The sequence below is a fragment of the Bos taurus genome, chromosome 24, assembly GCF_002263795.3.
Source record: "Bos taurus isolate L1 Dominette 01449 registration number 42190680 breed Hereford chromosome 24, ARS-UCD2.0, whole genome shotgun sequence".
In the NCBI taxonomy this organism is placed as follows: Eukaryota; Metazoa; Chordata; class Mammalia; order Artiodactyla; family Bovidae; genus Bos; species Bos taurus.
Genome location: NC_037351.1, coordinates 56,898,710 through 56,912,461, shown reverse-complemented (window position 1 = coordinate 56,912,461; position 13,752 = coordinate 56,898,710). Strand labels below are relative to the sequence as shown.

General features: G+C 43.8%; 1 protein-coding gene across 1 annotated transcript in view; it reads left to right on the top strand.

Moving 5' to 3' along the window:
- ATP8B1 (ATPase phospholipid transporting 8B1) overlaps positions 1 to 13,752 on the top strand; it is a 107,694-nt gene that overhangs the window by 64,082 nt on the left and 29,860 nt on the right. The window contains exons 4-13 of the mRNA NM_001192839.1: positions 1,542 to 1,655; positions 3,045 to 3,143; positions 3,259 to 3,320; positions 4,560 to 4,632; positions 4,747 to 4,817; positions 6,606 to 6,688; positions 7,034 to 7,192; positions 7,356 to 7,444; positions 9,798 to 9,988; positions 13,202 to 13,410. Coding sequence (NP_001179768.1) covers positions 1,542 to 1,655; positions 3,045 to 3,143; positions 3,259 to 3,320; positions 4,560 to 4,632; positions 4,747 to 4,817; positions 6,606 to 6,688; positions 7,034 to 7,192; positions 7,356 to 7,444; positions 9,798 to 9,988; positions 13,202 to 13,410 — 1,150 coding nt within the window. The remainder of the gene's footprint in view (positions 1 to 1,541; positions 1,656 to 3,044; positions 3,144 to 3,258; positions 3,321 to 4,559; positions 4,633 to 4,746; positions 4,818 to 6,605; positions 6,689 to 7,033; positions 7,193 to 7,355; positions 7,445 to 9,797; positions 9,989 to 13,201; positions 13,411 to 13,752) is intronic.

The window sequence follows — 13,752 nt, the reverse complement described above, 5'->3', positions numbered from 1 at the left end:
GTCCTTTTTTCTCATTGTGTTAAGATGACCTCCCTAAGGGTGTATGGGGCAGTGTGAAACAAAACAAAGTTGATTGAAATTTTCCTTCTGAATATGCAGAGCTCTTTTAAAAAAATTTTATAAAAGAGCATACAGTAATATCACAGATGCCTCGCTTTTTGACAGCAATAAGAATTCGAAAGGAATCTTGGTAACTTATCTCTCCATCCTTGGCCTGTGATGGATTCAGAGACTTTGAAGATATTTTCGCCCCCAAAATGCTTATTATCATTGAAATATAAAGAACATGAGCTAAGTCTGGGCTGAAATGTTGTCTGTTAGATTCCTGGGACTACTCCACAGAATACCACCCACTGGGTGGTGTAAGACAACAGAAATTTATTCTCTTACAATTTGAAAAGGCCCAAAGTCTAAAATCAAGGTGTCAGTGGGCTGATTCCTTCTGGGGGATCCGCGGGAGGGACTGCTGCAGATTTCTCCTTGGTTTCTGGCTAACAGACCTTGGTGATCCTTAGCCACACACCACTCCAGTCTCTGTCTCCCTGTATGTTTCTCTGTGCCCAATTTTCCTCTACAAAGGCCAGCAGGCCTAATCACTGGATTAGGCCTTAATCCACCTTAATCCAGCATGACCTCACTGTAACTTGATCACCTTGGCAAAGACCATATTTCTAATATTTGGTTGGCCAAAAAGTTTGTTCGGATTTTTCTGTCCCATCTGATGGGGAAACCCAAACGAACTTATTGGCCAAGCCAGTAAGCTGACCATCGCAGGTCACAGGGTCAGAATTTGACTGTATCTTTGGGGGGCACACAGTTCAACCAACACCTGTGTCTTTTACTCTTACACACCCTCCATTGTTCTTACAAGAATGTTCCTTTCCCACCCATGTTGACACGTCTCATTTTCTCCTCATCTTTGCCCTGTTTTCTAAGAGGCTCTAAGGATCAAGGAACCCAACAGCAGGATCTGTTTGGTCACAGTGAGAGTTGCCACAGAGACCTTTGAGGTGAAATCTCTGTGTCTTGTGACTCTGACATAAGCCTCCAAGGCGTCATTTTGAGGCCCAGTTAGAAGTAAAAACTTAAAGAAAATCTCAGTATCTTTCAAACAAATTATAGCCTTGTGTGCCTGTAGGCCACAGGGCTGATTTTTGTCTGGGCTTCGCTGGTAGCTCAGCTGGTAAAGAATCCGCCTGCAGTGCAGGAGACCCCGGTTAGATTCCTGGGTCGGAAAGATCCCCTGGAGAAGGGATAAGCTACCCACTCCAGTATTCTTGGACTTCCCTGGTGGCTCAACTGGTAAAGAATCCGCCTGCAATGCGGGAGACCTGGGTTCGATCCCTGGGTTGCTAAGATCCCCTGGGAGAGAGTGTGGCAACCCACTCCAGTATTCTGGCCTGGAGAATTCCATAGACTGTATAGTCCATGGGGTCACAAAGAGTCAGACACGACTGGGCGCCTTTCACTTTCACTTCATACATCGTGTATTGTGGTAAATCTGGGACCGTTTAGAATGATTTTCTCATTTTTTCCAACAGAATAACGCAATTAAAACATACAAGTACAATGCGTTGACCTTTCTACCAATGAATTTGTTTGAGCAGTTTAAGAGAGCGGCCAATTTCTATTTCCTGGTCCTTCTCATCTTACAGGTAATAATACCCTTTGATATCTTAAATCTGTTTTGAGTTACAATGACTCAGTAACATTCAGGTTGTTAGTGTTTGAATTGTACATAAAATACAAATAATCTTGAAAGTTTTCTGTACGGTCATCTGGGTTCTGGATGTAAGACAGTGTGACTAATACCCAGAATCAGTTCATGAACAGTGTTATGAACCTGAGCAAATGCGGATGTTATTTTAATTCTGTATTTTAAAAAGTTCAGTTTCATACTGATGTCAGTTAAAACATATTGATGTCATTGTTAAAACTGGTTTTCCTAAAGTGAGTCAGGTTCAAATGTTCACTTTGTGAAACAGTTGTACCTTAAAATTAAATCTATTTTTTATGCTTGGCTTTTATTTTTTATTTAGTTGCCAAAAGGTTATTGATTTTTATTAGGATTTTGCTCACAATTCTCATAATTATTTTTCTGATCTGGTTTTACACTGGAAAGGCCTTTTTTTCCTCCTACTTGGGGCAAGAAGTCCACTTAATCTAGAGAGCATTACTTTTATCTGTCTAGGAACTGTTTTACGATCAAAGAAACTATATAGCCTCTAGTTGCCACTCAGAGTTTCCACCTTTAGCACTTGAAGTGCTGGTTACAAAGGATGGCATCTCCACTTGGTTTCATCAGATTCTTTATGTCAAGCGTTTGATTTGGAGAATAGTCTCACCTGCTGGGATTCGCCCAGTATAGTTTTGGGAAACTGTAACCTGTGTGTCTGAGTGGAGATGGCAGACGCATGGGTGGAGGGAAGACTCAGGAGGGAGAGCTAGACCCTCAACAGGTTTAGAGGAATCTGAGACCTGCTGACTTGATCATAAGGCGTGGTCTTATCGAGCAGGGCCTTAGAGACAGGCTCGTGTAGAGAGAAACACTGCCAAGTTTACAGTGCTGCTGCATGACGAGTGGGCCACTTTCCCTTCCTTCCTTCCAGAAGGAAAAGGGGCGTTCTGCCTTATAGTCACAGTAACGTGGGACATGAACTTCCTCCCCCCATCTCCCCACACCTTGATTATCTTTCCTGAAGGCACAGCGATCCAGGTGCGGGTACTGGTAACAGCCTTAGCCCTTTCCTTGCACTGTTCCTTCACGTAATTCTTGTAGTCTGCGAGATTAGTATTGGGTTGGCCGAAAAGTTCGTGTGGGTTTTTCTGTAACGTGTCTCTGTCTCTAGGCTCTGTTCCAGGAAGCCAGAAGCTAGAGAGAGAGGCAGGAGAAGGGTTAGCTGGGTGCTTTGGCACCTTTCCATGCCTGCTACACAGGATGCCAGCTGGATGATGGTGGCGATTAGACTTAACCTTAGCGGTTGCCTGTAGCTCTGCCGTGTCCTCCTGGGCAGACATGTCTGCCATTTTTCAATCTCTTTCAGGCAATCCCTCAAATCTCGACCCTGGCATGGTACACCACGCTGGTGCCCTTGCTTGTGGTGCTGGGCGTCACGGCCGTCAAAGACCTTGTGGATGATGTGGTAAGGATTGCTCATGCAACCGCCTCCTCAGCGCTGCAAGCGTTATTTTCTAGTGGCATTTATACTGGCCGTTTTGAGATGATTAAAATAACCTTTCCCCATCCCTCCTCTCAAGGCGCGCCATAAAATGGACAAGGAAGTCAACAATAGGACGTGTGAAGTCATTAAGGATGGCAGGTACCGTGCCTTTCTGAACGTGTGACTTTTCATCCAAGGATGTAATATACAAATACATCTAGAAGCAACCTTAGAGATAACTAGTTGAACTTGGAAGTCTAACAGCGCGTGAACCTCTTCCTTATAAAGGCCTTCTCCACTTCCCGAGACGAGGCTGTCCCCAGGTTGGAGTCCAGGCCAGTTGCCTGCTGGAGGTCTGAGTCCTCAATCCTCCTGGGTTTCCTTCAGCCTGGAGTGTGCGACCCCATCTCCGCTCTCCCCCAGCGATTTGCCCAAATGTCCTGAAACCCTTCAGGAATCCCCAGCTACAGTGGTCTCTCCCTTTGCTGGGCTTTCAGAGCATTTTGTTTTCATCTTTATTGTTATGAGCTGAGTTTTATTAGAATTAGTTATGTTGAAATCTCATCATCTGCAGTATCTCTGAGGTCTGCCATACTATATTTTAAATTTTTTTAAATGTTCGTATGTTAGACAGTCAAATGGGTGTTTCCAGGAGAATTTAATACCAAAGGAAGCAATCTTTTTATTTTATCAATATTCTTATGAGGTTTGTTAGAAAAGTGATACACTCATTAAAAAGATAAGTTTAAACACTAGAGAGGAGACAAGTTAAGAACTAGAGTTGGGGGCTTCCCTGGTGGTCCCATGGCTGAGACTCTGGGCTCCTAATGCAGGGGACCCAGGTTTGATCCCTGGTTGGGGAAACAGATCCCAGATGCTACAACTGAGAGTCTGCATGCCACAGCTAAATATCCCGCATGCTGCAACGAAGATCAAAGATCCCGAGTGCTGCAACTAAGACCCAATGCAGCCAAATGTGTATAAAAACCAAAGTATCATGAGCATTCCAGATGGCCATGTGGGGTCCATAATGCTTCCCTCTCCTGGGATCAGCAGGCGATGGATAACTGAGTGGAAGGAAGCTGAGGGGCTGGGAACACAGGACATGAGCAAAAACAGAGGGGTGGCACGTGTCTCCTTCCTGCACATTTAAGGTGCCCCCACTGACCCCCGATCATACAACGCAGGATGGAAAGGAACGCATCAAAGTTAGCACCGCCTTTGTTTCTTCCTCCAGAAGAGAAGATGATTCTCATGACCCCTTAATCATCAGCTGGCTGACCTTCCCCTGGGATGTACATGTTTTCCCGGAATTTTTGGCTCCCAGGCAGCATAATCCAAATCCCCTGCCAGTAACTTGAAGAGTGCCACTGAACTATCATTCTTTTCTACATTCAGGTTCAAAGTTGCCAAGTGGAAAGACATTCAAGTCGGAGATGTCATTCGCCTGAAAAAAAATGACTTCATCCCAGTAAGTGGGCTTAAGCACTGCTGTCCCATTCCTTATCCTTCCATCTGACCTGGCATTCTATTCAGCCTCGGGCATGGGGGTCTCTGTGTTACTGGTGTGTTTTGTTTCAAACAGGCTGACATCCTGCTGCTGTCGAGCTCCGAACCTAACAGCCTCTGCTACGTGGAAACGGCCGAACTGGATGGGTGAGTGCGTCTTAGGCGGGCAGGTTGGGAAGCTCACCTTTGGAAGGCTGACCATTGTTACATGAAACTTATGCACTTGGACAGGAAGCCCTGAGGTCTGGCCTTACCTCTACCTGCTGGATGCCCAGCAACCTCTCCTTATAGGAGACCAGCCTCTCGTTGTCTTTGCCTTTTTCCCTAGTCAGAACTGGTAGGACGAGCAAGAAGACGGCAGTGGTCCGACTCCCTAGTAGACCAGCTTCTCTTTACCTTATTCTGTATTTGCACGCCTATCTTTCAGGGAAAGTAAAGCTCTGATTACAGAATGTGTGCCTGAGCCCTTTACCAGCTGCTGAGCAGTGTCAGACTGACAAACGGCTGCTAGTAACTATTTCGGGGGGAAAAAAATAGATTTTTAAAGTCTGCCAGTAGACAGTTTTCTCCCTTTGCTGGTTTTTGTTAGTATGCTACCACTTGAAAGGATTTTTTGGACCATTTTGACCAGTTTTCAGTACATTTATGGAATACCGGCTGGGTTGCATTAATTTTACATGGTAGGTCATTTAATCTTTTTTTTTTTTAATTAAAAAAATCAGTATTCTTTCTTATTATTGGGCTGCATTGGGTCCTAGCTGCAGCATGTAAGATCCAGTTCCCCAACCAGGGACAAAACCCAGGCCCCCTGCATGTAAGACGTGGAGTCCCAGCCACAGGACCACCAGGGAAGTTCCTCATTTAATCTTTGCAGCAACCCTATGAGATGTGTGTTATCGCCTTGACGTAACCCGTGAGGAAACTGAGGCCCTGGAGGTGAGGTAGCCCGCCCAAGATCACACAACGGGTGGCAGAGTTGGGGCGCTGCTCCCCTCTGCTCACCCCCAGGGCTGCTGCCTGTGTTCCTCTCTTGGCATCAACCCCTTTCTCACACCCACAATGAGCATAAGCTTCTATGGAGACTGAGATCATCCAAGTAAAAACAAGGTCTATAAGTCAGTTGGCTGATCATTCAACCTAAACTGTAAAACAGCTCTTATTCCCACAAGTGAGAGATCCTGAAGTTTTGCAAAGATAGAAACTCCTAGCGTGCCCTGTCGGAGCAAACAGAATGGAAAGTTGAGAACTGCTGGTCCACTTCTTAGTAGATGGGAATCCCCAGTCGGACTTTGTGGGGCTTGAAATAAGTGACTCACTGCAGGAAGCTTGGCTTGCTCCCGAGAGTGCACGCGCCCAGCCTGCCCCTGGGGGTCCTCTTGCCTGTCTTTGGCCTTCCACTGTGTGTGTGGTGGGGGGTGGGGAATGTGCTCAGTACTGGGGGTAAGGTTACCACCTCCTTCCTTAGATAGAATTCATCTTTCAAAGGATCCGGTTATTCACTCTGGGCAATATTAAGTTGATAGAGTCTTGACCCTTTCTGTAACAAATACGTATCCTAGAATTATCTTAGTGTGATTAAATGTTAGAAAGAAAGTTTTAAGTAGCAGTTTGGTAGTCTTGGCGGGTGGTAAGGCTTAAGTTAGTAAGGGGAGAGACAGGAAGCTTCTGGGTGCCTCGGGCCTACCCAGGTTGCCTCATGGTAACTGACAGTAAAAGGGGGCCAACGTTTCCTGGGTCAGGAGTTTTTTTCTAGTTCAGGGGATAACTTCATCCAAAGCTGAAGTTCCAAGGAGAACAGAGAGTTTGAAAACAGAAAAGGCTGATTATGTAGCTTTCACTTCCTGGTATACCTAATGTTACTTCGTACAGTGTTCTTTATATTCCTTTTCCAACTCTGAAATTTGTTCATGCAATTCTTTTTTGCTTTCCCTTTAGAGAAACCAACTTAAAGTTCAAAATGGCACTTGAAATCACACACCAATATCTCCAAGAAGAAAATTCATTGGCAACATTTGATGGTTTGTGCAAATATGTCTTTTTGTTGTTGTTTAGTCACTAAGCTGTGTCCGACCCTTTGCAACTCTGTGGACTGTAGCCTACCAGGCTCCCCTGTCCATGAGATTCTCCAGGCAACAATACGGGCGTGGGTTGCCATTTCCTTCTCCAGGGGATTTTCCCGACCCAGGGTCAAGCCTGCGTCTCCTTCATTGGCGGGGGGGTTCTTTACCACTAAGCCCCCAGGAAAGCCCTAACATGTCTTACTTTGTATTAAATTTTCATTGCTTGATTCAGTCTGCATTTTAATTAAAACCAGAAAATCTTTCATAAGTGAGTACTTATGTGAATCATATCTCTTTTAAAAGGTTTTATTGAATGTGAGGAACCGAATAACCGACTAGATAAGTTTACAGGAACACTATTTTGGAAAAACACAAGTTTTCCTTTGGATGCTGATAAAATTTTATTACGTGGTTGCGTCATCAGGAACACCGATTTCTGCCATGGACTGGTCATTTTTGCAGGTACTTTTGAAGTCTCTTGGGAAATTGATCTGTAGGCTCATTAAAGATGTAAATGAGGAAATTGATTGTCCTTTCTCTGTTGAAACCCAAGAGAGTTATTTTATTGACAGGCTAGTGAACTGATTTTCCCAATTGTTGATCAGATTAAATTTTTTCTTTCTAGGTGCTGACTCTAAAATAATGAAGAACAGTGGGAAAACCAGATTTAAAAGAACTAAAATCGATTACCTGATGAACTACATGGTTTATACGGTATTTATTTGCTGTTTTGGTAGAGTGCTATCTTTTGCTCTAGTTTCTTGTACGTTTTTCTAATGCAAAGAAATTTTACCTCTGGGGGCCAAGTAGAAAAATTCACAAGGTGGGGGAGGAGAATCCCGCACCTCTTCTCAGAAATGCCGCATTTCTAATAGGAGACTCTCTGGGAATGTGAACCCCAGTGGTAGGGTGCCCTGAGTTGATACCTGAGTTGATCACCCTATAGAGTCATCAGCTGGGAAACTAGGGAGTCTTAGATAAGCCCTTGAAGTCAATGTAGGATTGATTTTACTGCTGTTAATTTCCCACAGGGATAGTTCTCTTAAAAGCAAACTTTTATCCCCCAAAATATACTGTGTAAGTCCAAATATAAGGCAAGTTTAGGTGTAAGATGAGTCAAAGATCTATCTCCAAGACCACTCCCAGTATTGATGATTCATGAGGAAGACTTGAATTCAGTCTATAATTGTTCTCATAGTTAGGACTTATTATGATAAGTATCGCTTGTTACAAAGCAAGATAGCAAAGGAAGGAGGTTCATGGGGCAAAGGGCAGAGAAAACCAGGGATGAGCTTCCAAGAGTCCTCTCCCAGGGGGGTCACTCACAACAGACCCACTGAATCCTCCCAGTGACAATCTGTGTCAGCCCTTGTGAAATGTTGGCTCTCTAGGAAAGTTCATTAGAGACTCATTACCTGGGTTTTATTGGGGTCTGGCCATGTAGGCACTGTCTGCCTGGCGTGTACCAAAATCCCAGACTCCTTAAAGGAATCTGGGTAGTCAGTATAAACCATATTGTTTTATACAAACAGCTGGGCACAATGAGTCATTCTTATCAGAGAATAAGAAATAAGGAACCAGGAAGCCCTTCCAAAATCTGTTTCCTGTTGCCAGCCAACAGCCTGCTGTGTAAACAGGCTTCCAAGGCTGGAAGTCTTAAACCTGCTGTGTCCACTCTTCTGCACATAGAGGGGCCCTAAACATCAGACAGTCCTCCAACTTGCCAGTAAGGGTTTTTTTTTTTCAAGTATTTAGTTTTGATGTGTTCACGAGAAAGGTAACGTCCCTGTCCCTCTACTCCAGCATCTTATCTGATCCAGTTTAATTTGAACACAAAACATTTTAGGGACTCATAATACTTCCAATACTTTATATGGTCAAAAGCATATAATAGTAATGTGTTAATTTAAGAAAAAATTCTTTTTTCCCTGCTCTCACATTTCATGAAATCTTCATTTGAACTTTTCTGGTGCATCCTCCATGTCACTGTCTTGCTTGTGGCTGGAGCCCTCACAAGGAGTTTGTCATCTCTCCTCTGTGCCCAGTTCTTTTGAAATACAGCACTTTTAGAATCTGTGTCCAGAGATTTAAATTTGCCTTGGAAATTTTCTTCCTCCTCACAGATACCCAGTGTTCGCAGTTACCTTAAATACCCCAATAGCCCTAGGGCTGTTGACTTTTTAATTCATTCCTTAGGTATACACTCAGTTTTCACAATAGAATACTTACTGTATTGCTTCTTAAAGGATCTTAAATGTTAAGTAATCATTAAACCTTCAGGAATAATTACCCAAATTTGCATAAAATTTCCTTGCCTTCTTCTTTTTTTTTTTAATCATTTCCATCGAACATTTTCTATAAGAATCCCAATTTTGCCTTCTTTGAAATTGTTCATGCTAAAGTAAGGTTATCTTCCCCAAACATTATGTTATTGCTCAAAGGAAAAGTTGTTGAGATAATGTCCCATATTATGAGAATGTTTAAGGATTTGAATATAAAACACCACCTTCTCTTCTGAAAGATAATTTTAGGAATAAAACCTTACCCTGCACATGGTAGGTAGGATAAATTAATCAACCACAGAAATAAATAGGCTTTGAAAGCATTCTTTCTGTTTATTTACCTTTTGGCCTTGCCACATGGGGCATATGGGAGCTTAGTTCCCTGAGCAGGGGTCGAACCTGAGCCCCCTGCAGTGGAAGCACAGAGTCTTCCTCAAGGAGCTGTTATGGCAGTGTCTCTATTTTAAGTGTGTTTGTTGTTGCTGTTCCGTTGCTAAGTTGTGTCCAACTCTTTGCAACCCCATGGACTCTGTCCTCCCCTGTCTCCCAGAGTTTGCTCATATTTGTATCCATTGAGTCAGTGATACTATCTAACCATTTCATCCTCTGCCATCCCCTTCTCCTCTTGCTTTCAATCTTGCCAGCATCAGCATCTTTTGTGTTGCTTTTACAGCATACTAAATTATCATGCACATGTAAAGTATTAGGGTAAATTAGAATCTATACAATGCATGGGATCGGGAATGTGTCCTTAGAGTTAAACCTAACCATTGTGTGTCTTTCAGATCTTTGTTGTTCTCATCTTGCTTTCTGCGGGTCTTGCCATCGGCCATGCTTACTGGGAAGCTCAAGTTGGCAATTTTTCCTGGTACCTCTATGATGGAGAAGACTCTACGCCCTCCTACCGTGGATTCCTGAATTTCTGGGGCTACATCATTGTTCTCAACACCCTGGTGCCCATCTCTCTCTATGTCAGGTAAGGCTGTCTTCTCTTTGGCCTTCTTCTTTAAGGAAGAACTTGGTACACCTTGCCAATTCAGCACCTTCAATTTTAGCGATACTTGTTTTAAAGGTCATAAGGAACAAATAAGAAAAGAGCTTTCACTTCAGAATTGAGGGTGATCTGGGCAAAGGAAATTAACACTGCATGTCTGCCCTGTGCTAGGCACAGCATCTTGTATCTTGACCTCTTGACAGATAAAGCTACTGGAGTTCAGAGGTCAAACTCCACTTCTGCAGTCACTTTCTTGGCAGGATTCTTCTGACTGGGTTCCAAAGCTCAAGCTCAAGCATCAGAAAGAGCTGGATGAAGATTTAGAATGTCACGGAATAACTTAGTTGTTCTCCATTTCCGGAGGCATCCTAACCTCTTTTCTGTATCTTCTATATTACTACCTGGTATATCTCCAGCTTGTAAAACTCCCTGGGCTTCCTGAATGCTGCCTCCCACATTTCGCCTCTCAAAATGTTTTCTTTCTCATCTCAACCCCAACTGTGATAAAAGAGTAATAGAAGAGGGTCATATGTCTGATAGATGGTCATCACTTTGTTTTCTGCTACTTTTTCCTTTTTTCCTTTTTTAATATCAAGTTTCACTGTCTCTGGTCAGTTGAACTTTAAACGACTGGGAGACAAATTGTGCCTTGAAATATACCCAGCAGCCAGAGTCTGCTCTTGGTTCCAATAAGTAATAGCCCAGAGGCACATAAGACTACATGCACACCTGTAATTAGAAGCGTTTGCTTTATTTTAATTTTATTACACGTGCATTTGTTTTAGTTTTAATTTTATTAGCTGTAGTTACTGTCACTCTTTTCATGTGAAGTAAAGCCCTGGGGACCTGTGTGTTTGCAGTTACTTTAAAAAAAAACTATGATGACTTTTACCTTTGTTAGGGGAACTATTATACAGACTATTTTCTCTGTATTTGTACATATGTATTAGGGCTTCTGTGGTGGCTCAGATGGTGAAGAATCTGCCTGCAGTGCAGGAGACCTGATTTCGATCCCTGGGTCGAGAAGATCCCCTGGAGAAGGGAAAGGCAACCTACTCCAGTGTTCTTAAATGTAAAAGTGTTAGTTGCTCAGTCCTGTCTGACTCTGTGACCCCATGGACTGTATCCCACCAGCTACTCTGTCCATGGAATTCTCTAGACAAGAATACTGGAGTGAGTTGCCATTCCTTTCTCCAGGGGATCTTCCCAACCCAGGGATCGAACCTGGGTCTCCCGCATTGCAGGCATATTCTTTACCATCTGAGCCACATGGGAAGCCCCCAGTATTGTTGCCTGGAGAATTCCATGATCAGAGGAGCCTGGCAGGCTACAGTCCATGGGGCCACAAAAAGCTGGACATGACTGAGCGACTGACACTTTGACACATGTATATTATACATAAACTGTATATGGAGTTTTAGGTTTTAAAAAGTCATGTCATGTGATTAATATGATTTTTTTGTTGGTTTGTTTCTCTTGGAAGCGAAGGTCCTTTTGAAGCATCCGTCAGTCTGGTCATTTCAGATAGTATCTCTGTTCTGCTTTTAGCCCCAGAGTAGCTTTCTGTCTCATTCAGAATAGACCCACCGTAGTCACACTGCGCCCACAGGCCCATGGGACCCACTGCACTGCCCTGCATACCCATTCGTGACCTCCTGCACCTCCACCACTCCCCAGGATCCCTCACCTTGAGCCTCTTTGAACGTCTCAGCGGTATCAGCACCTGCCCCGGGGCCTTTGCACTTGCTCTGACCTCTCCTGGAATATCCTTTACCCTCCATATCTACATGGTTGCTCTTTGATTTCCTTGAGATCTCTGCTCAAAGTTCACCTTATACCCCTGGCTATTCCTGACCCTCTCTGTCTTAAACATCACTTCTTCTGCCTGTCGGTCTCTATCTGTCTTTATGGTGCTTTGATTTTCTACAGACGATTCTCACCATCTAATATAGTATATGTTTACTTAAGGGCAGGGATTTTTGTCTCTCTTGTTTATTGATGTATCCCCCGTACCTAGGATGATGTCTGGTAATTCTAGGCACTCACGAAGCATATAAGGGAGCAGAGAAGAAGGGAGTTATTTTTCCATCTGTTTAGTTCCATTCTTTACAGACATCCTTTGCCCACTGAACAGTGGCTAGATGTGTAAGCACCTTCCTTAAAACTGAGATAAATTTAGTCAGTTATAGTTTTCAAGTAGGAATGATCCTTTTAGAGTATTGCATTTTGGACATTCTATAATCTTATAAGAATTTAGGACTATATACAAAAGAAGCTTCTCTGGTGGCTCAAATGGTAAAGAATCTGCCTGTAATTCAGGAGACCGAGGTTTGATCCCTGGGTTGGGAATATCCCCTGGAGACAGACATGGCAACCCACTCCAGTATTCTTGCCTAGAGAATTAAATGAGCCTGGTGGGCTTCAGTCCACGGGGTCCCAAAGAGTCGGACACAACTGAGTGACTAACACTTTCACTCACAAAATGGGTAAATGACAAGGACCTACTGTTTAGCACAGGAAACTATATTCCATATCTTGTAATAACCTCTAATGGAAAAGAATCTGAAAAAGAATATATATATATGTACATGTTCCTCAAAAAATGTATATTGCTGAATCACTTTGCTATATACCAGAAACTAACACAGCACTGTAAATTAACTGTACTTCAATTAAAAAATGTTTAAAAAAAGAATTTGCTTTTTAACAGTGTGCAGTTACAACTTGTGGGTTATCTGCCAAAAGTCCTGTGTGCTACTTGAGAGCACACGGGGTGTATAACCTAATGAACTCTCGCTCCTTTTGCCTCCGATTGAGGGCAGAGTTGAACACACCTTTCCATTGTCCCTGGATGTGATGGGACTGAGAGAAGAGAGTAGAAATTGTCCCATGGGGGGTACCCCCTGCAGTGTTAGCTACCATGTCACCCGCATGGACTGTGTGTTCTGAACAGAGGCTTCCATGGCTGGATGTGCTCAGGAGTTTGTAGGAAATCATCTCGAGAGGACACTTTGACCTTGAAGCTGGAGAAAGATGTGTTTGGTCAGGAGAACCCAGAGGCTGGGCACAGAGGTCACTGCAGGGCTGGTCTCCCTGTAGATGAGTAGCTTGCTCCTATCGCAAAGCGAGGACAAAATCCACTGCCTGCCACTCGTATCTGAGGGCTCGATTGAAAGTAATCTTTTATCTTGCTAGTGTGGAGGTGATTCGTCTTGGCCAAAGTTACTTCATCAACTGGGACCTGCAGATGTACTATCCTGAGAAGGACACGCCTGCAAAGGCGAGAACCACCACGCTGAATGAGCAGCTCGGGCAGATCCATTACATCTTCTCCGACAAGACGGGGACCCTCACGCAGAATGTCATGACCTTTAAGAAGTGCTGCATCAATGGGCAAATTTACGGTGAGCAGAAGCTGTTACTCCATCTCTGGATGTGTGCGACCAGCGGCTGCCTCCCTGGAGTGGTCCCCCCCAGTGCAAAGCTCTGGTGGTTATTCTGGTGAAGTTTCTCAAGCAGCATCACTGGTGCGTTGAGACCACACATGTGGGAAGGTGAGGAGTCAGAATTAGGTATATATTCCTCAAAAAGTTAGCTTGCCACATGATCCAGCAAGTTTGCTCCTGGTTACACACCCAGAAGAACCAAAAGCAGGGACTCGAACAGGTGTTCGTACATCCGTGTCCGTAGTAGCATTATTCGTAATAGGGAAGGTGCAGTAGTAAGTTAAAGTGTCCATCAGTGGA